The sequence below is a fragment of the Canis lupus genome, chromosome 32 (assembly GCF_048164855.1).
Source record: "Canis lupus baileyi chromosome 32, mCanLup2.hap1, whole genome shotgun sequence".
Classification (NCBI taxonomy): Eukaryota; Metazoa; Chordata; class Mammalia; order Carnivora; family Canidae; genus Canis; species Canis lupus.
In genome coordinates this window covers 25044920-25068228 of record NC_132869.1, presented here as the reverse complement: position 1 = coordinate 25068228, position 23309 = coordinate 25044920, and the positions used below count along the sequence as shown (strand labels likewise).

General features: G+C 35.2%; 2 protein-coding genes across 12 annotated transcripts in view; one reads left to right on the top strand and one right to left on the bottom strand.

Annotated features, from left to right (window-relative positions):
• The window catches only part of MNS1 (meiosis specific nuclear structural 1), a 33975-nt gene extending 17121 nt beyond the window's left edge, over positions 1–16854 (top strand). Inside the window, exons 5-10 of the mRNA XM_072808729.1 lie at positions 2350–2579; positions 3297–3513; positions 3617–3724; positions 9228–9485; positions 14377–14502; positions 15866–16854. Of these exons, the coding sequence (XP_072664830.1) occupies positions 2350–2579; positions 3297–3513; positions 3617–3724; positions 9228–9485; positions 14377–14502; positions 15866–15958 (1032 nt within the window). The 3' untranslated portion in view covers positions 15959–16854. The remainder of the gene's footprint in view (positions 1–2349; positions 2580–3296; positions 3514–3616; positions 3725–9227; positions 9486–14376; positions 14503–15865) is intronic.
• Positions 16337–23309, bottom strand: part of TEX9 (testis expressed 9) — a 196674-nt gene continuing 189701 nt past the window's right edge. For 8 of the 11 annotated variants that reach the window (XM_072808733.1, XM_072808734.1, XM_072808730.1 and 5 more), the window contains 2 exons: positions 17537–17671; positions 16337–16703 (listed from right to left, as the gene is read on the bottom strand). In XM_072808733.1, the coding sequence (XP_072664834.1) occupies positions 16626–16703; positions 17537–17671 (213 nt within the window). In that variant the 3' untranslated portion in view covers positions 16337–16625. Of the gene's footprint in view, positions 16704–17536; positions 17672–17764; positions 17985–21348; positions 21453–23309 lie in introns of those variants that run through there. The other 3 variants (XM_072808738.1, XR_012022597.1, XM_072808736.1) reach the window with 3 other exon arrangements.

The window sequence follows — 23309 nt, the reverse complement described above, 5'->3', positions numbered from 1 at the left end:
TTTTTAATTCTCAGATACTTAAGGTACAGGAACTCCTATATTATTTAATAGTGAGCCTTGTCTAATTTCATGTTAGAGTCTTTCAGAGCCACAAAGAATGAGGTTGCTGTTTAGAATGAATAGCTATACTCAGTAAGTCTGAGCATTTCTTGTGTTCTCTGATTATTCTTTGACAAATCAATGTAATAACATTTTGTACTTGTAAATGTTTTAAAAATTAAAGTGTTTTATACTTTTAGGTGGGAAAACTTTCCTGTTTTATAAGTAGCTATCTCTTCTTCTATTTCTCTCTATTTTTATCCCCTTTTCTAACTTCTAATATACTGCCAAGTTCAGGGCAAGAATTACTCTTGAGCAAAGGAGTTCCAGACACACTCACCAGTGGTGTTATATGGTAAATGTAGAATAGGGTTTATTGGGTTAACACTTAGAAGCAGGGTGACACCATCACGTGGGCTTTCATGGTCCCACAGAAAGGCTAGATGTAGATGAAAAGGTCTGATTGCAATATTACATGGTCTTGTAAGTTCTCTTCTCATAGTTCTCTATTATTATGTAGAACATTTTGGTGGTAGCATTTCCTCTCTCCTAGATCCCTTTCAAAGATGTTGTACAGCTATTAAAGAGAGGAGGCAGAGGTTAATATTCTGACTTTTAAAGTTGGCCTGAATATATTATACGTTAAAAATAAAAAAGCAAGCTGCAAACAAATCAAGTTGGAGAGTAATACATATCACAAACCATTTTTATTTTTTAAAACCTGTATCTGTATATCAACCTATGTGTATATATCAACACACACATATGTTCACACACACACACAATTAGAGGAGTAATATCAAAATACTTAACCAGTGCAGTGCAATATGGGCATCTACTATGACGAGATGCTGAGATGCTGGCCATAGTGATGTGTCTGTGCATGTGTGTTAGTATGAGGGTCATACAGCATGCTGGTGACTGAGATCACCTTTGGTGTGGCAGGTTACAGGAGAGCACAGGAGATTTGGTTTCCAGAGCCATGTAGTTCTTTTCTACCTTTGCAGAGATAAAGTAGAACATAAACAGTATACTTTTTGACTAGTAGCTTATAGTTTTATCCTGATAATTGAGGTTTCTCAAAGCAGTTGTACATTTTAATCTGATTCCTGAAAGAATTGCCGCTATTTTCTAAATAAAATTGGTCCACAAAAATTAAACTTAAATAGTCCTGGGACTTCACTAGGTGTTGAGATATCTAGGTACCAGTTTGGGCTCTGTCTCTCTGAGCTAGCCTTATCTGTGAAATGAGAATGTTGTATTTCTATAAGTGTATGGCAATGTGAAAACAAAAACATAAATATTTTTGTCATTTCACATTTTTTAAAAGAACCTAATACAGCATGTGGTAAGAAAATAGAAGCAGAGAAAGAGTTGGTCAAGTTATATTAATAGTGTATATGGTAAAGGCATCAATTAGATCAGGAATGGCATTCAGCATTCATATTTTAATCTGTTTCTTCTTGCCTATTTGACGCCATTAACCATTCTAGCATTTAGATTGTGCCATCATAATGGCAAAGAGTAATAAAAATGGCCTCAATATATTTAATTGACAAATTATTTTTCTAAGTGATTTCAAAATGCTCAAAACAAATAAGAGGTTTAACCTAATTAAGAAGCAAGATTTCTCTAACTCAGAGGGAATGGTCTTGAATGAATGAATTAAAAGCTACAAAAAACAGGCACAGTGGTATATATGACTCTTTAAAGATTATAAAGGACATTTAATAAATGAGAAATGAGAGACTTCAAAGGCCAATGGCAAGAAAGTTTAGACTGGGAGAAACATTAAGAGTGGTTCAGAGCTGTTTAATAGTAGACCTGTCTCAAAAAGAGTACCATCCTTGATGTAAATGGTAGCTGATACACAATGGAGCTAAAAATTGCCTCTATCAACTTTTAAATAAGAGAAAAAGATAACTATTGCTTTTTAAGCACAGTGTTAATAAAGTCTTTCTAATTTTATTTGCTGTTTTTCAAATGTGGAGTTATCAGTTATCCTGTATTTCCTTCAGACCTACTTGAAGGAATGGGAAGGCCTCTTTAGGGTTTGACTCATCATTTAAACCCTTCAGGTGACAGTAACTTTCCTTAGCTTTTAACCTTGACGGATGAAAATATTTTATGCAATAGGCTTTATAATGTTCCATTTTGTCTGTTTTGAAATATTCTATGATACTGTGCTCATTTCAAATGTAATTACCAATATGGCTGGGTTTAGATCTATCATTTTTCTACTGCTTCATCTGAAAATGATATTCTTTTGAATATTTGAAAATGGAAAGATGAATTTTATCCTAATAACAGAAGCGTGATGCTGAAATAGCCAAAACCATGATGGAGGAACACGAGAGAGTAATAAAGGAAGAGAGTGCTGCGGAGGACAAACAAAATAAAGTAAAAGCACAGTATTATCTGGACTTAGAGAAACAACTTGAAGAACAAGAGAAGAAAAAGCAGGAAGCGTATGAGCAGTTATTAAAAGAGAAACTCATGATTGATGAAATTGTTAGGAAAATCTATGAAGAAGATCAATTGTAAGTTTATCCCAGCTTCTTTATATGCCTAAACATTGAGATTTGATTTATCTTAGGCTTGTTGTGAAGATGTAAAGCAACTAAACAGTGCCTAATACATAGTAAGTCCTCAGTAAATGTTACAGTTACATGAACTGAGATCAACTCCTGTTTATCTTCGTAAGCATGATAATTATAACAAATGCTTACTAAGTAACAATGATTAAACCTTTGTTTTTCTTAAATATGCTCGTATCATGTCAGAGGACTTCTGATCATTTCTTTGCTAGACAGCTGAGTGTAATGTAAACAGGTTGTTGGCCTTTCTAAAGCGAGATGCATAAAACTCCACTAATAGGTTAGAGAAAAGTTAGAAGTAGTATTTTACTTACAAGATTCATACCTGTCATATTGGGTGGCACATAGTATATACTCAAAATGTTTGTGATATGAATGAATGAATAAACTATAAGTAGAAAAGCTGTGAAGTGCGATTTCCATCAGGTCATGACCTAAGGGTTATGAGATCAAGCCCCATGTCAGGTTCCGTGCTCAGTGGGGAGTCTGCTTGAGATTCTCCTCCCTCTCTCCCTCCCCCTGCTTGTACTCTCTCATTCTCTTTCTCTCTCTCAAATAAATAAGAAAAGTTGGTTTTCCCATATTATTGTCAATTGAAGGAAATGATACATTTTTCAATATTATTTGTTACTTTAAAACTGCACTATTATTGCTTTTTAGGGAAAGACAACAAAAGTTAGAAAAAATGAATGTAACTCGAAGGTATATAGAAGAATTTCAGAAAGAGCAGGCTCTGTGGAGAAAGAAGAAGCGTGAGGAGATGGAAGAAGAAAACAGAAAAATCATAGAATTTGCCAATATGCAGCAACAAAGAGAAGAAGATCGGATGGCAAAAGTTCAAGAAAATGAGGAAAAAAGGCTACAGCTTCAGAATATGGTATTAAAATAATTAGTTCTTTAACATTGGAGAAATTCTGAAATACTTATTAATAGAATTTGCTTCTCATTAATGTTTGTGTGTTTCTGTAAAAATTTATTAGCTGACTCAGAAATTGGAAGAAATGCTGCGGCAACGTGAAGATTTGGAACAAGTGCGACAAGAATTATACCAGGAAGAACAAGCTGAAATGCATAAGATGAAACTAAAAGTAAGTTTTGGATATGGAAAGGATTATTAACATAGAGAAGATTATCATTTTCAGATGAAGCAGTAGAAAAATGATAGATCTAAACCCAGCCATATTGGTAATTACATTATGTGTAAATAACATAAACATTACAATTAAAAAATTTCAGGCTGGATAAAAAAGCTAGACTTGGGCAGCAGTTCACAAACTGCATAAAAAGTGTGATTCAATTGTGTTATCTATAAGAAACACAATTTAAGTATGAAGACGTATAGTTTAAAAACAAAAGGATGGAGAGAGATATACTAAACACTAATCAAAAGCAAGTTAGGGTGAAATCAACATGCTAATAAGGTAAATTCATGTAGAGAATATAACAGCCCTAAAGGTGGATGAATCTAAACAAAGATTAAAATGCATGAGGTAAAACTGAAAGGAGAAAAAGACAAATCCATAATTATAGTTGAAGATTACAGTTTTCCTTCTCATTAGTGTATAGAATAGTCAGAAAACCACAGGATATAGTGTTGAAGAATATAAAAAAACTTCATCTCAAGATGACTTGCCAATTTTCTAATTTGGTTGTACATTTATTGTAGAGTTTTGATAGTTCTTTATGTATTCTAGATGCTAGTCCTTTGTCAGATGTGTAGGTTTACAGATATTTTCTCTTAATCTGTCTGTAGCTCATCTTTTTGTCTTCTTAACAGGGTTTCTCTCAAGCAAGTGTTGTCAGTTTCTATGAGGTCCAACTTACCAATTTCAATTTTTATAGATCGTAATTTGACATCAATTCTAAGAAGTTTTTGCCTAGATCCTGAAGAATCTTTTTTTTCCTAAAATTTTTTTTACTTTTATATCTGTGATCCATTTTCAGTTAATATTTTATATAGGGTATAAAAAGAAACTAAGGTCAAGATTTTTGCTTTTAGATGTTCAGTTGTACCATATCATTTGTTGGAAAGATTTTCTATCCTACATCAAATTGCTTTTACAATTTACTAAAACACAGTTGAGTATATTTGTATGGGTATGGGTCTGTTCCTGGATCTCTGTTTTGTTCCATTGATCTATGTGTTTATTCCTTCACCAATACAACACAGTTTTGATTACTGTAGCTATATAATAATTCTTCATATTTGCTTTAGCCTTTCTATATATATTTGTTGTTATATATTTCTATATATATTTGTTCTATATATATCTGTTAATTGTAGTTTGTTTTGTAGATAGATGCTCTTTATTAAGTGGAAGATGTTCTCTTTTCCTGTTTTTGAAGGTTTTTATCATGAAGGGATGTTAAATTTTGTCAAATGCTTTTTCTGCATTTATAGAATAAGATCATGTGCTTTTTCCTCTTTACCTTGGTGGATTACATTGATTTTTTGAATACTGAACCATCCTCGATTCACTGAAATAAATCCCACTTTGAATAGGTGTATAATTCTTTTAATATATGGCTGGATTATTAACGGCATAAAAAAATGTTAAGTATGTACATGTCTTCTTATATATATATAAGATATATATATGTCTTATATATATAGATAGATATAGCTATATATAGATATATCTCTAATATCAAATTACCCAAAAAATTAAGAATAAAATGATGGATGAAGGCATAACAGGTATATATAAACAAATGGGAAGCAGATAGGCAAGGTCGTCATCAGATAAGTAGAACATCAAATGAATCCCAGATATCACAGATGAAGGGTATAATTGATAATGAAGGTTCTAAAGAATAAACATTTAACTTTCTATCAAACATTTCATTGAAGTATGTAACTTTAGAAGCTATTAAATCTCTAAAGAAAATTTACCAGAATAACCAAGGAGAAATGGTGCTTAACACCACTATATTTTCATCTTCTAACTGAAAGTCTGAAAATATTTTTTTCAATCATTATTGGTTGAAGAGGAAATTTGCCGGTTAAATTTAAAGGATGAGATTACTACATATCAACATCTTAACAGATTTATAAAACTGATCTCTGAGGCAATTAATTTTTAAACAAGAAATATTGGTAAAATTTATCTAGGCAGCCAACTCAGTAACTTAGAAAAACAAGACAAATTCAAGTATGAGGCAATAATATGGAAGGAAATCATAAAGATACAAGTGGAAATTTCCTGAAAGTAAGGAAAATACATTAGTATAATTAATCCGATTACTTCGTATTGGGGGACAAGGATTTTACTCTGGAAAAACATACTAAAGAAGAAAAGCAAACCAAAACAAAAAGGACTAAAGGGTCTATAAAGGAAAAAGATTAGAAAATAGTGAACAGTGGAACACCTGGATGGTGCATTCAGTTGAATGTCCAACTCTTCATTTTGGGTCAGCTAATGATCTCACGGTCGGGAAATGGAGCTTCACTAGGCATGAAGCTCAGTGTAGAGTCTGCTTAAGACTTACTCTCTCCCTCTCCCTTTGCCCCTCCTCCATCCCTGCGCACACGTGCTCTTTCTCTTAAATAAATCTTTTAATTTTTTAAATTTATTTATTCATGAAAGACAGAGAGAGACAGAGACATAGGCAAAGGGAAAAGCAGGTTCCCTGTGGGGAGCCTGATGCGAGACTCAATCCCAGGACTCTGGGATCATGACCTGAGCTGCAGGCAAACCCTCAACCACTGAGCCACCCAGACGTCCCTAAGCAAATCTTTTTATTTTTTTATTTTTTAAAAAGATTTTATTTATTCCAGACACAGAGAGTGAGAGGCAGAGACACAGGCAGAGGGAGAAGCAGGCTCCATGATGAGAGCCGGATGCAGGACTCGATCCCAGGACTCCGGGATCACGCTCTGAGCTAAAGGCAGGCACTCAACCACTGAGCCACCCAGGCATCCGTTAAATAAATCTTTTTAAACAAATAGTGAAAGGATCATTCAATTGTATACTCCTAAAATGGGAAGATAATTTAATGTACAATATTCTGCATTAAAAATACGGTGATTTCAAAAATGGAAAAAGCAGATGAAATAAAATTACTAAGGATATATCATATGAAAAGCTTTTGATGCCCTGCCTCATACCCTCTTATTCCCACCTTTGATTTCAGTGACAGCTGTGGGGAACACTCCTGAGAGCTTACACTGACTCTGTTGACAGCTTTCCAAAGTATGGCAGTGTTGGTGGGGACAGGGAGTTAACACCCTCTGGGGCATCCCTCCGCCAACAGGGACAGAGATTAAAGGATGAATGCTTCTTCCTGTCAGCCTTGGGGACAGACCTGAAAGGTGCTCCATGCATTCCTTACAAGGTCCTGGCAGGATTCACCCACAGTTGCCCACATAGTAACCAGTTCAGTGATGCACCCATGTGTTGGCTTTTCTTCCGTCCCTTATTTCTCTCTGCTTGACGCTCACTGCTGCTTCCTGAGATCTCCCTCTCATAAAAAATGTATATACAAATATTTGTATAAGGCTCTGCTTTCAGAGGAGAACCCAGACCAAGATACCTCTGAAAGTTTCCAGGCTCAGAGTAGTTTTTATAGCAAAGTATTTCAAACCTTCAGTGAATAGCTATTTCTTTTTTTTTTTTTTTAAGATTTTATTTATTTATTCATAGAGACACACACACACACAGAGAGAGAGAGAGGGAGAGAGAGGGAGGCAGAGACACAGGCAGAGGGAGAAGCAGGCTCCATGCAGAGAGCCTGACGTGGGACTTGATCCAGGGTCTCTAGGATCACGCCCTGAGCTGCAGGCAGTGCTAAACCGCTGTGCCACCGGGGCTGCCCTGAATAGCTATTTCTTAAACCACATTATGGGATGTAAAATTATGTGGTTTATATTATATATACACACACACACACACGTATAAAATCCTAACCCAGACAGGATAAAGAGTACAGAATACTTTTCTAGTTGAAAAAAATATAATCAATTGTGTTTTGTTTTGTTTTGTTTTGCTAACACTTCCCTGATTTTTAGCCAGATGTGTTTACCATTGGTTGGATTATACTAAAATTTGTATGGTAGATGGATGCCAGAAATGTCAGTAGTTCATTTGGTTCAATGTATGTTTTCTGTGTATACGGTATTATGACAAGCTCCAGAGGAATTCAAAGCTGAGACAGTATCTGCCTTCAATGAGCCTTCTGACTTCCATACAATACATGGCAGATGAACACAAACTATAAAATCATAAAAATACTGTGCCTAGCATCCCAAGGAAAAACAATATATATAATATATAAAATAATTTAAAAATGTGCCCTCTAGGAATTTACTCTTAGTGAGGAGATAAAAGACATGGGAATATGAAGTAGAATTAAATGATGGGAAAATTAAATGGTATCAGAGGCCCAGATGTGGGAATTAAAGTGATTGGAAAAGACTTTCTGGAGGAGGCAGGATTTGAACAGATTAGATAGAGATAAGTGAGGAAAAAAGGTTGAATATTCAAGATAATGAACAAAGTTATTATAACTGATGTTTCAGATTGACTCACTTAAAACCCACTCCTGTCCAAAAGGACAAAAATGTCTCAATAAAGACTGTAAAGTTAAAACCACATTTCCCTTCTTTTAGCTAGAATTCTTCATAAGACCTAGGCTATCTTCAAAGTTATCACTTCACCTCAAGATGTGAAGATAGAAGTGAGCAGTAAAATTGCAGTCACACGTGGAAGACTGGGGCATTGAGAGTAGATTTGGTAGTTACTGCCATGGAACTTGAGCCACGATGGTTAACCAAAGATAGATGGGAACTAAGATGGCAGCTGCTTCCCTGACCCTGTTGGAGGTTCTTTCTCTATGTCACCTGTTGGCCTGTAGTAAATCCCTTATAGTTTGTGTTACCTGTAAGAGCCCTGACCACACAGCTGTTGTTAAGGCAGTATTTCGAATGCCTTAAGGATAATGGCTTGCCTCCTGGAAATTGTGTTAGAATTAGGTAAGGTCAGTTACAGTTGAGAAGGAATTAAAATTTACATCAGTCCTAACTGGATGGATGATAAAGGAAAAATAGTAAAATGTTATTGATAGAATCTAGGTGTTAGGTAGATGGGTGGTCACTGTAAACATTTTTCAGTTGTGTTTGAAATTTTTCATAATAACATGTTAGGAAAATTAAAGCTTATAGGAAAAGACTTTAACTGCTCTAAGTAAATTTGAATTTCCCCCCAAAACTTGTGATTATCATTTCAAGATTATTCTGAAAAATACTTATCAGTGATTTGAACCAAAGTTTCAGGCAAGATTCTAGAATGATTCATAGTCAGTACAGATTTCACAGACCACAGATTTAATAACCCCAGGTGTGCAAAAAAAGTTTTATCAGCTCCTTCCAAAATATATACAAATTAAAATTTAAAAATAAGTCAATCAAAATGTAACATGTCCTTTATCCAAACGAGTTTTTAAAAGATGGGGAAAAGTGTTATCTGGAAGAGGTTTTTCAGTTTTATTTCATATTGTAACACTGTGCTCAACCAAACTCTCTCCACCCTTTCATTATAAATCTGCTGCAAAGAAACAGTTACTGAATTAATGTTTATATGGATTGTTGTTTAGGAGGAAGCAGAAGAGAAATTGAGAAAGCAAAAGGAGTTGAAGCAAAATTTTATAGAACAAATGGCCCTGAAGGAGCTAGTACTCCAGGCTGCGAAAGAGGAAGAGGAGACCTTTCGAAAGGCTATGCTCGCAAAGCTTGCTGAAGACGATCGGATAGAACTGATGAATGCTCAGAAACAAAGAATGAAGCAACTAGAACACAGGAGGGCTGTGGAAAAACTCATTGAAGAGCGTCGCAACCAGTTCCTTGCAGACAAAGTAAGAAAAACTGTTGCGTCTTTTTTGTTATTATCACTGAGCAACAATCAGCTCATCTGTTCCTCCACTAAATGTTTAACTGAGACCTTTATATGTGCCAGAGGTGGTTAGGTATCTGTTTACTAATCATATGGTATAGATATTTCTGACCATTTACTAATGCATCGAGAATATATTGATGCTTTCTATGTACTGGATACTAGTTGGTTGGTTTTGAGAACATAAATACAACCAAGTCCATGGTATCTATGGGTTTATGGTCTTGGTTAAAGAAAATATAGAAGAACAATCATTATAAAGATAGGCTAAGTACCTGTGATAATAATTATAAGGTGTGGGGATCTTATTATGGTAGAGGGGACACATCATAAATGCACTGTATGCTATTTTAAGGAAAGTGGTCTTTATGCAGGGGGACCCAGTGAAGAATTAAGAAATCTAGGCAGCCTGGGTGGCTCGGCGGTTTAGCGTGTGATCCTGGAGACCAGGGATCGAGTACCACGTCAGGCTCCCTGCATGTCTCTCTCCCTCTCTGTATCTCTCATGAATAAATAGATAAAATCTTTAAAAAAAAGAAGAAAGCTACATGATAAGTTCTGCACTTGGCAAGATGACTTGAGTAGGGGTATTGGGGTAGGACATAAGGGGAGTAAGACTGGAGACAGGGAGTCCAGTTAGGACATTACTGTAGTTAAGTCTGTGATAGGCAGAGAAAGCCCATGCAAATGGAGAAGGGGCCTGTCCAAGAGATACACTTGATGGGGCTTGGTGACCCGTTAGGTCTGGAGAGGTGAGATCAGGATTATAGCTGCTGCTGCTACTACTAAATAATACTATTGCTTCCATCTTCAGTGAGTGAGTGAGGTCCTAAAGAAAACAAAGAAAAATAGATTTCAAGGGGCATGTAATTCCATTTTGTCCACATTAATTTTGAGGCCCCAGGGAGATTTCTTAGTTGGAAATGTAGATTTAAGAGAGAGGGAACTAGATTTGTGCCTTTGGACACATCGATTTGTCAGTTTCATTCATAAGCCTGAAATAATACTTATATAATCTGCCTCACTAGATTGTTGTGCTTTGAGAACCAAGTAAGATAACATGTGTTTTATAAACATAAACCGCTCTAAATATGAAGAGTACAGATTAGGCATATGATATTTTAAAATATTAATAGAAGTGGTAGTGATAACCACTAACATTTATTGAGTGTTTACATGTGTCATTCACTATTCTAAGTCCATTAAAAGCAAAGTGATAACCTTAAACTTTCAACCCTTTGAGTTAGGTACTATTGGAAACTAAGGTAGAGGGAGATTATATATATTGCTAAAAGTTTCACAGCAAGTAAATGGCAGAGCTGGGATTAACAATTAATAAAATGATGATCTTTTCCTGTATGGGTAGACAGGAAGAAAAGACTTGATTAAATATAAAATTATACTAAGAACACATCTCTTAAATCTATAGTGTAAACATTTATAGAATTTGGTAGCTGTAATTTACTAATTGTGCAATTTAGTTGACCCATGAATAGCACAGGTTTAGGGGTGCTGACACTTCCTCCCCAACCCCAGTGAAAAACCCACATTCACTTTTCACTCCCCCAAACTTAATAGCCTACTGATGACCAGAAGCCTTACAGATAACATATTTAATTAGTTCTTACTTTATATATGTATTATATATAAATATAAATCTATATATATTGTATTCTTATTTTTTAAAAGATTTATTTATTTATTCATAAGAGACACAGGCAGAGGGAGAAGCAGGCTCCATGCAGGGAGCCTGATGTGGGACTTGATCCCGGGATCCTGGGAGCATGCCCTGAGCCAAAGGCAGATGCTCAACTGCTGAGCCACCCAGGCGTCCCTATACTGTATTCTTAAAGTAAGCTAGAGAAAAAAAAAAAAACATTAGGAAAATCATAAGGAAGAGGAAATACATTTGCAGTATATATATTGTATTTATCAAAAAAATACTGCAGGTAAGTGGACCTGTGCAGTTCAAACCTGTGGTGTTCATAGGTCAACCGTACGTTTATGGCAGAACTTTGTGGTTTTACCTGGAAATACATAATAGATGAATAAAAGCAGAAGGCTATTCTAAGTTGGCAGCATATGAAATTATCACAATGAGAAACTTGAATAATAGGCAAAGGAGTTAGGAGGAGGAGGAAAAAAAACAATGACAAGACAAAGAAATGGTTATAAAGGCAAGAGAATCTGGATGGTCTATCACAGAAAACCAGAGAGATCAGCTCTGTCTTGTGCCTGCTTCAAGAAGTGTTGAGATACTCTGGCTTTCCTCTCTTCTTAACTCATTTCACACCATAGTTCTGTTGCCGTATTTCCAGATGTCTAAATGACATAAATCTTATAGGTGCATTAGAATTAAGGTTTCCACACACAATTGAACATTCCAGACATTTTTTCCAATTTCTGAATCTCGGTTAAAGACCACATATTCAGTCACCCAAGTCTATGACCTTGGAATCATTCCTGGATTTTTTGCCCATTCCTATCTAATAATTTTAGTCAGCCACCAAATTCTCTTGACTTCACCTCAGCACTAAGTGTTAAATCCAGTTTCTTTTCTTCATAACTTAGCTCAGACATTCAATACCATTACTGTGGACTACTGAAACTGTCAAATGGAAATCAGATAAAACTGCCTGAAGCATAGACACTTCTACAAACAATTTGCCTTAATTTTTTTCTAATGTAAATATTCCTAGTATGAAGTTGTGTGCTTAAAATATCAGTGAGATTGGGTTACATCCCAAGGGCAAGGGTGTTTTCATGATCATGGAACATATTAATCCATTCCATTACAATCCTATAAGGCTTTCACTCTGTTTTTCAGATTTCAGAGAAAAGTACCTACAGTTCTGTCTAGCTTTAAAAAAAACCATATGGTTAGTCAGACAAAATCTGAAACTACCCAGGAAAGTTTACTACCAGCAATTCAGAATTTGTCCTAAATGGACAAATTGGTTTCAGATTTTTTTTTTTAATTTTTATTTATTGATGATAGTCACACAGAGAGAGAGAGAGAGAGAGAGAGAGGCAGAGAGAGAAGCAGGCTCCATGCACCGGGAGCCCGACGTGGGATTCGATCCCGGGTCTCCAGGATCGCGCCCTGGGCCAAAGGCAGGCGCCAAACCGCTGCGCCACCCAGGGATCCCCGGTTTCAGATTTTTTTTAAACTACCCTTATTCTAAAAATGTTTATTAGGATTTTTAATGTGTTTACCACATCCTGAGAAATCTTGTATTCTACCCGTTAGGTTTTTGTCCAATGATGTACAATCTCTAACAAATGAGCTTTCCTCACATCACAGAACTTTCTTGCATTTTCTTTTTATAAGGAACAGATCAGTTAGGATTAGGTTTGACTACAGGTAGAGAGTACCAAATAAATAGTGGCTTAGTAGATAGACTTAGTAGATAGTTTACTCTTCTCCCACATAAAAGCCTAAAGATAGGCAATTCAGGGCTGGGTGGAGGCTTTATTCAGTCTTCAGCAACCAGGCTCGGCCTTGCTTTTCACTGTGGCTTCCACAGGATATAACTTTATCTTCATGATCTAAATTGGATCTTCACCCTTCATGTTTCAAGCAGGAGATGGAAGAGGTGAAGAAGGCACAAAGTGGGTGTGTAAGATTGATTCCCAGAATCTGCATATGACACTTTTGCTTATATTCCATTGGCAGAAACCATGTCCTGTTGTGAACACTTCTGACTAGTCATAAGGGAGCCTTTGAAATGTAGTCTCAAAAATATTTCAGGTATAACAATTCCATGGCAGATTTTGCTACCCTATTTCATCTTAGAGATAAATAGGAGCCACTCAACTCTTTCAGTAACAAGATGGGTGAGAGTATCTTTTCTCAATTAGCTATTATCAATGGTGCTTCTGATTCTGTAATACAAATAGTATCATAGTAGACAAAATATTCTCATGAGAAGCAATTATAGGTTGAAGTGGCCGCAGATTTGGCTGTTTCGCAGCATCTTTCTTTATCTTCTTCTGGTGACTACGAAGAGTTATTAGGTTATGTAGAAGCTAGCTAGCCTCCCATTGTAGCAAGAGAGACAGACATACTCTTCTAGTTTACATGACCTTGATAAGGAGAGGTCTGAAGAAATAGTGACCCTCGGAAACTATAGTTACTGCACAGACAAGCTTAACATTACTACTCCTTTAATTGTAGATAGGAACTCACTATTTCAGTGGTTTGCCTTTAGCACTCTTCTCTTTCCAAGAGGATTATTTGGGTACAACTCCATAAGAATTCTTTTAAGACCTAAAACTTTTTAAAGCTGGTCATCTCTTTCATAGTATATGGTACAGAATTTTGGTGTGGTTATGTAAGGGCATTCAGAACTCTCCTAAGAAACATTGGTTCTTCTGTTGGAACTCTCGTGGCTACTCTTGGGCCTCATGCAGGCTCTTAAAACTTTTAACGTTCATGGAAATATTTACTTTTTATAGATATCCCTAGTCTGTTTTATCCAACTTTTGTTTTACACTGTAAGCTGCCTTTAGCACTTGACATATGGTAAACATTACATAAATATTTGAATTAGGAAATCCCTCCTTTGAACATTTTTTTCCTTGGTAATGAAGGTACTGTCCTGAAAATATATACTTGCCTCCCTAAAATCCCAGTCATGGTTATTGTTTTTGTGACTTTAAGGGAATAATGACTGGAAGAGAGATATGTGTATATATAATACATGAAAAAGACATATATATAGAGAGAGTATTTTCTGAAGTTAATGTCAAAAATAGTTCATCAATTTTATCTAATTTGCTGCAAGAATAGTTTTATTTGATAACTTCTTAAAAGACTAACGTATTCTGTAATAATAAAATTTTGTTTCTAGCAACGTGAACTGGAAGAATGGCAGTTGCAGCAAAGACGACAAGGATGCATTAATGCAATTATTGAAGAAGAAAGACTAAAACTTCTTAAAGAACATGCTACAAAATTACTAGGATATCTCCCTAAAGTAAGTGAGATTTAACTCAAGGTATAATCTTCCTGTCCTCTAATAGCAGGGAAAATACATGGTAATTAGGATTTCAGGGGGCCTGTGTTTCACTTAGTTCTGGCGTTACAAAGCAGCAGTGGGATGTTAGGCAGTCATTGACCTCTGTCTCTAAAATGAGAGCGTTGGTGAACTTTCTTATAAGTATACGCTAGATTTCCTGAATTTATATTCTAGAAATTTTTTCTTCCCTTTTGGTGTAGTAAGTCTAAAACTAAACTACCCTAACGCAGTTGTGATACTTTGTACACCAAAATTGATAATACACAGGAAACTCTTGTAACTGGAAACACCGCTAATAGACACCTGCTTGAACCAAGTCCAAGACAGATTTGCTGTATGATGAATGGGAGGTTATAAGTAGGTAGTAGGCAGCTTGTTTTTAAAAGCACTTCCAAAAGATAACATTTTCATGTATAAGTGGTGAGATACATTCTGACTATAAATGAAGTAACAAGTTTCATAAACCATGTAAACATCTGGATGCATGTAAATACAATTTCCATCCTTCAAATATAGACATGTCATTTGACTTTTTATTCATTTGGAAGAACTGGTGCTTATTTTGTGTTCAATGCAGTGCTCAGGAAGGAAGGAGAAAGGGAAATGAGTAATTATTGCTTTTCCACGGGATGTTATAGTCTAACTGGTTGATAGGATTAATGAATATGAAATGATGTATTAATTTAAAAACAAGACTATAAATTCCAGAGAGTCTGGGATTTAGAGATTTTTAAAAGGAAATAATTGTAGAGATGGGGGAGAGTCTAACAAACCTAATAATCCTCAAATGACCTGAATTATTCTTTAGCTCCTTTAAATTATATAAGTAAATATTTAAGAGCCTTTTATATATAGTATAAGGGAAAAGAAAAGTAAATAAAAGCTTGGAGATTTTCATAGGGCTTGTTTAAATGGTGTAACTCTAAGCCTGGAGACTTTCCTGGAAGATTAAATGTTAGCTGATCAGTCCCTGAGTGGAGGCAAGAGTCAATCCCATGCACGAACCTGGCAAAGCTCAGTCTCTTTACCCTGACCTCTCTCTCATACCTTAAATTTTTTCTCATTCAGCCAGTGCAGGCAGTGGTGACAAAGAGCCCAGATTTGTATTACAAATTCTTACACTGGAGCTGATAGATATATCAAACTAAAGAATATTTAATAAAATTTTCAGAGAATAGTGATATTTTTCATAAACCTATTAAATAGATTTCATTATTTTGGAGATAACTTCACAAATTTGTAGTCTATGTATTTGTTAGTCTTAAAATTTAGTGAAGTGCTCTGGTATTTCAATTAACCCACAAAAATATTTTTCTTGTAGGGAGTATTTAAAAAAGAGGGTGATATCGATATGCTTGGTGAAGAATTTAGGAAAGCATATCAGAAAAGGAGTGAAATTTGTGGAGAGAAATGATACCATCAAGATTTGGTAAAACCCGAATTGTTTTTACCACTAGATGTCACCGTAACTTTTGTTTTATGGATTCACTATCACTGAAATGTAATCTATTTTTGTAAACAGTTGTTTTCTAATTAAAAAATTACAGAATATTTTTTAGCTACAAAATTGCTTTTAGTCAAACTCTTGTTCCTGAAATGATAATTTGAAGATCTGACTTCCATATCACTACCCAAGAGAATAATTTCTTCATGCTGCTGCTCAGAGCTTTTTCTGCATCTCCATTCAGACTGCAGTTCCACAGGTATTTGTGTTTTAGGAACTTTATTTCCCAGATTTGGCCAAAGTATCTTTTCCTCTGTATTGTAAGGGAAAAGAACAGTTAAGACTGAGGAATTTCAAAGTGCTTTATTGTCAAGAAGAACAATTTCTATCTCACAAACTATCACTTATGAACTAGTGCTGAATATAATATAAGAGGGCAAGTGGGTTATCCTATTTTACAAAATACTTCCTTTAATAATTACATGTCAATTCTGTATCCCCTAAATCTAAACAGGGAATTCTCTGGAGTTACCGGATGAAAGCCAGTGAAATTAAAGTTTATAAAGAGTAAGAATAAATCATTAAAGTTTTAAATACAATGTATATGGGTCACATAGTCAGTTATAAAGTAGATCATTTATGAATTTCCCCATTCAAGTGCCTTCATAAATTCCTCTTCGGTAAAAGACAGCATCTTGGCAGCTTCAATATGCATCTGCATTTATAACAAATCGATATTGTTTTAGTATTAAAAGTAGACCACAGAACAATAGAAAATTGATAAAGGTATATAAATATGCTATCAATTATCAGCTCTGTTGGAATGTGTACTTGAATTCCAATAAACGTGAGATTTGAAATAATTACATTCAATGGTCAGCCTGTAAAAGCCTATTTTGCCCATGGTGGTTATTGAACCAATCTATTAAGAGAATATAGTAACATTTTAATTTATAAATTATAAATATAGTAACATTTAACTGTTACAAAAAGAGAAAGTGGCAGAACCATGACTTCATATCCTCTCACTACCAGGTGATTCATGTGCACAGAAGGGAATATAGCTTCGAATCAATCTTCAATGTTTCAAGAGGCAAGCCAATCCCCTAAGATAACAGTTATTCTTGTATATAATTAGGGAGTACCCATACTGTATTTCCAGTCCCATTTGCCACATTACTAATTTACTTGCAGGAAAATATCCAGTTGCTTGGATGACACATATATAAATCTTATTGTGTATGTTATATAGATAAAATTTTGTGCCTAAGCATGTCAAACTATAAGACATATCTAAAGTAGAAATAACTATTTTAGTAGAGCAGTCCAAATAATATCTATGATTTAACTTTTTTTTTTTTTTTTTTAGATTTTAGAGAGAGAGAGAAAAGGAGCAGGGGGAGGGAAAGGGAGAAGCAGACTCCCCACTGAGCAGGGAGCCTGATGTGGAGCTCAATACCAGGACCTTGGGATCATGACCTGAGCAAAGGTAGACATTTAACTGACTAAGCCACCAGGTATTCCTGTGTTTTTTAAGGACAGACTCACCTTTTGCCTTTTTAAAATATCAATTAATTTTAATTGTTTCTTGAAACCTATCATTAATTCTCCTTTTTGTTTTTCTAGCTTCTTATTTTCTGATTTTAATGCTTCAATTTTTTGGTGTTCCTCATTGGCTATATCCTGCAAAAGGAAAAAAAAATATCCCATATAGTCTTCACAATCTTTACTGGAAAAAATATTACTAACATGACAATAGTTTTTATAACTTTTTACCTGAAATATAAAATTTTTGTTGTCTTCTTTGCATTACTGAATAAATGTAACTTTGATAACTTATAGTGATGCTCATGTCTCACACATTTTAAACATTTTAGAAATAATTCAGTTCCAATAATGGCGGCTTGTAATAGACAACTCTTCTGAGGGTAACAAAAAACATTTGAAGGTATAGATGAGTAATCGGTAGTGAGCAGAAACTGGAAGTGATACGATCCTTGAAAAAAAGGAAATATACTGGCTAAAGTCCACATTCAGCTGACTTGAGAGCACTTTCTACCTTATGGGTTCACAAGAGATAGACCTTACAGAAAAAGTAATCTTACTGGGCTGAGGAATGAGACAGCAGCTTTGCCAGGGTGGTAGAAATTTCTAGGTGGCAAATCCTAGAAAGAATGGAGCCCTTGAAATTCCCTCAAATCCTTGGCAGACACCTAAATACCCCAAATACCCCATGTGCAGGGTGAGACCCCTAGGAACACAAGAAAGACAATAGCTGTGGTCTAGCAAGCTGAGCAGAGAATTCAGCCACTGGCCTAACAAGGGAGAAAGAGTTTGTAATTCTGGCAAAAATTAACTGAATGAGCTCTGCAGCAATTTGGACAGTGCAGAAAAAGGACCAATGAACTTTAAAACAGACCAGTAGAATTTAATGAAGTAGAAGAAGATCTACTTAAATGTTAAAGGAAGTCTTTCGTGAAAACAGACCATGATACCAGAAGGAAATCTGAATATGCATACGCATGCATAAAAAATACCAGAAATAATAACATAATAAATATTAGACTTTTTCTTTTTAAAATAAATTGCTTTAAAAGATAATTGATGTCACCAAGATGGCAGATTAGGAAGCTCCAGGCCCTTGCCCCCAATGAACACACATGGAAACAGTGAAGATACAATGTAGCATAAGAACTATAGAAGCCAATTAAGCAGCAGTAGCAACCAGGCAAACACCTAACCAAGTAAAAGCCACATTCAAAATGATAGGAAATATCATGGCATTTATGCTCACCCTTTCTCCTTACCCTCCTGGGATATGGAAGGAAGCCTCTCAATTCATGGAAACAAGAGTAGAACCTGATTGTAATGTTCTGACTTGTCTGAGGATTGCTTGAGGGACTGTCTTGTCTGATTCAGAGCACTGATGGAATGGTGGCACAGTTTAGATTATCAGGTTGGAGGCTGCTGAAAGCAGTGGGAAATGCTGCACATGAGGGCTATAGGGGGTCTGCAGAACCACAAATGCAAGAGATTATAGGCAAAAGAATAAAATATAACATTTAAGGCCCTTAGAAGAAGCAGGGCTGAAGCTCCTAGGAAATTAAGACATTTAAGTGACTGAAGAGCTTTAAGAACTTTAATACAAAATGGCAATAGAAAGTTCTTCCCCATCAGTAATAACTTGAAATGTAAATGAATTAAATTCCCCCTAGATTGGATTTTAAAAAAAGTGTATTCTGTCTACAAGAGACTCACTTTAGATCTAATGATATATATATAGATAGATGAAAATGAAAGGATGAAGATACTGCATGCAAATAGCACCCAAAGAGGATAGAGGTGGCTATATTAATTAGATAAGATAGACTTTACGTCAAAACAGTTACAAGACAAAAAAGGCCATTTTTTAATAAAAGGCTCAATTCACCAAGGAGTTTTAACAATTACATATGTACCAAACATCAGTTCCTAAATACACGAGACAGTGACAGAACTGGTGAGCTCTGCAATTAATAATAGACTTCAATACCCCACCTATGGATATAACTAGAAAGAGCAATAAGAACAGTACTTGAATAACCAATTGGACCCAAAAGACATATACAGAACATTCCAACCAACAAAAGCAAAATACACTTTTTTTTCTCTAAAGATTTGAGATAGAAGAGGGTAATAAGGGCAGAGAGAAACCCAAGCAGACTCTGCTGAATATGGAGCCTGACACAGAGCTTGATCTCACCACGCTGATACCACAACCTGAGCCAAAACCTAGAATCAGCCCTCAACCGACTACACCAACCAGGTGCCCCAAAATACACATTTTTTTAAAATGCACATGAAAGATTGGCCTAGATCATGTTAGGCCACGAAACTATTAATTTTTAAAGACTGAAACCATACAAAGTGTCTATCCTGCTAACAGTAAAATGAAACTAGAATTCAACAGAATTTATGGAAAATCCATAAATATGTGAGAATTAACACACTCTTAACCAATGAGTTAAAGAAGAAATTGTAAGGGAAATAAGAGAATATCTTCAGATAAATGACAATGAAAACACAATGTACTGAAATTTATAGGATGTAGGGAAAGCAATACTAAGGGGAAAATGTATAGCTATAAATGCTTATGTTAAAAAAGAATAAAGATCTCAAATCAACAACCCAACTATAACTTAGAGAACTAAACCCAAAGCTAATTGAAAACAGAAAATACTATAGGTTAGAGGTAAATGAAATAGAGAATAAAATAACAGTGGAGAAAAATCAATGAAGCCAAGAGCTGGTTCTTGGAAAAGATCAACAAAACTGCCAAACCTTTACCCTAGACTAAGAAAAAAAAAAGAGGGATCCCTGGGTGGCGCAGCGGTTTGGCGCCTGCCTTTGGCCCAGGGCGCGATCCTGGAGACCCGGGATCGAATCCCACATCAGGCTCCTGGTGCATGGAGCCTGCTTCTCCCTCTGCCTGTGTCTCTGCCTCTCTCTCTCTCTCTCTCTCTATGTGACTATCATAAATAAATAAAATTTAAAAAAAAAAAAAAAAAAAAAGAAAAAAAAAAGAGAAGACTCAACAGCAGAAATGGAAGAGGTGATATTACAACCGACTTTACAGAAAAAAAATTATAAATGGAAGAGAAGACATTACAACTGATACCACAGAAATACAGAGGATAAAAGAATACTCTGAACAATGGTATACCAATAAACTGGATAACCTAGACGAAATAAACTCCTAGACACTCCCAGTCTACTAAAACTGAATGATGAAGAAACAGGAAATCAGTTCAGGAAATCCAAACAAATACACAGCTAGTTAGGAGATTGAAGGAGTATTTAAAAACCTCTCAACAAGGAAATCCCCGAACCAAATAGCTTCACTGGTGAATTTTACCAAATATTTAAAGAAAAATTAACACCAATCATCCTCAAATTCTTTCCCCAAATTAAAGAGACCAAAATACTTCTAAATTCATTCAATAAAAGCCAGCATTAACCTGATACCAAAGCCAGACAAAAACACTACAGATCAATAATCCCTCACAAATACTAATGTGAAAATCTTCAACAAAATAATAGCAAACTGAATTCCACAGTACATGGAAAGGATTATACAGAATGACCAAGTGGAATATATTCCTGGAAGCAAGGATGATGGTTCAACATACAAAAATCAACTGACAGAACACTCCACATTAACGGAAGGAAAAAAAAACACACAATCCTCTCAATTGATGTAGATAAAGCATATGAGAAGATTCAACACAATTTCATGATAAAAACATTACACAAGGAACAAAATGCTCCCACTTCAACATAATAAGAGCCATATATGAAAAGCCCACAGATCATATACTCACTGGTAAAAGACTGGAAGCTTTTTCTCTATGATCAGGAACAAGACAAGGATACCTGCTTTTGCCAGTTTTATCCAACATAGTCCTAGAAATCTTGGTCAGAGCAGCTAGGGGAGAAAAAATAAATCAAAGGCATTCAAATAAAAAAGAAGCGATTATTCCTGTTCACAGATAACACAAAATGCAGAAAACCCGAAAGATTCCATAAAAAAACTAAGAATAACTTCATTTGGTAAAGCAGCAAGATACAGAATCAATACACAAAAATCACCTATATTTTATATATTAATAACGAACATTCCTAAAAATTAATAACCATCAAAAAGAACAAAATACTTAGGAATAAACATAGCCAAGGAGGTGAAAGACTTCTACACAGAAAATTTCAAAACACTGCTGAAAGAATTTAGACACAAATAAATGGACAGAAATTCTGTGTGCGTGGATTGGAAAGATTTAATAGTTATGATGCCAATACTACCCCAAAGATACAGTTTAAATATAATCTCTATCAAAATACCAATTGTGTTTCTTACAGAAATAGAAAGATCCATCCTAATATTCATAGGGAATCTCAAAAGATCACAAATAGCCAAACAATTCTGAAAATGAATAACAAAGTTGGAGGTCTCATACTTCCAGATTTCAAAATTTATGACAACGCTACAAGAATCAAAAACAATATGATACCTTCATAAAAGACATATAGACCAATGGAATAGAGAACCCAGAAATAAACCTACGTACATAAGAACAAATGATTATGGACAAGGGTGTCAAGCCTGGAAAACGACATCTTCTCTAATAAACAGTGCTAGGAAACTTGATATCCCCAAGCAAAATAATGAACTTATACCCCTATATTATGCCATATATAAAAATTAACTCAAATTTAGTTAGTTTAGACATCTAAATGTAATCCTAAAATTATGAAACTGTTAGAAGAAAACAGAGGACATGGTACATGATATTGGATTTGGTTAGGATTTCTTAGATAGAACACCAACAGTACAGAAGAAAAAATAAACTGGACTACATCAAAGGACAAAATCAACAGAGTGAAAGGCAACCTATAGAATGGTTTGCAGATATTTGAGAATCATGTATCTGATAAGGAGTTAAAATCCAGAATATGTAAAGAACTCCAAATCATTAAAAGAGCACAGTCAATGAGTCCTTTGCGTATTTTTTAGACCTTTCTCCAAAGAAGATATATAAATGACTAACAAGCACATAAAAAGGTGGTCAGCATCACCACTCATTAGGGAAATGCAAACCAAAATCACAATGAGAGAACCACCTAATAAACATTAGGATGACTACCATAAAATAAAACCAAAAGCAAAAGAAACAACAAACAAGTGCTGATGAGGATACAGAGAAATTGGTACCCTGAGAACCTGGGGGCTAAGTGGTTGCATGTGTGCCTTTGGCTCAGGTCATGATCCCAGGGTCCTGGGATTGCGTCCTGCATCAGTCTCCCAAGAGGGAGCCTGCTTCTCGCTGGCTATGTCTCTGCCTCCCTGTGTGTATCTCTCATGAATAAATAAAATCTTAAAAAAAAAAAAGTTGGAATCCTCATGCATCAATGGTGAGGATGCAAAATGATGCAGCTGTATGGAAAAGCAATATGGTTGTTTCTTAAAAAAGCAATATGGTTGTTTCTTAAAAAATGAAAGATTTACCATATGATCCAGTAATTCCACATCTGGACATATATCCAAAATAATTGAATGCAGGGTCTTAAAATAATTAATTGTACACTCATGTTCATAGCAGGATTATTTGTAATAGCCAAAAGGTGGGAGCAACCCAAGTATTTATCCACAGACTAGTGGATAAACAAAATGTGGCTGGTTTGTATACACACGCACGCACACACACACACACACACACACACACACAGTGGATTATTACTAAGCCTTTAAAAGGAATGAAATTTTGACACATGGTACAACATGGAT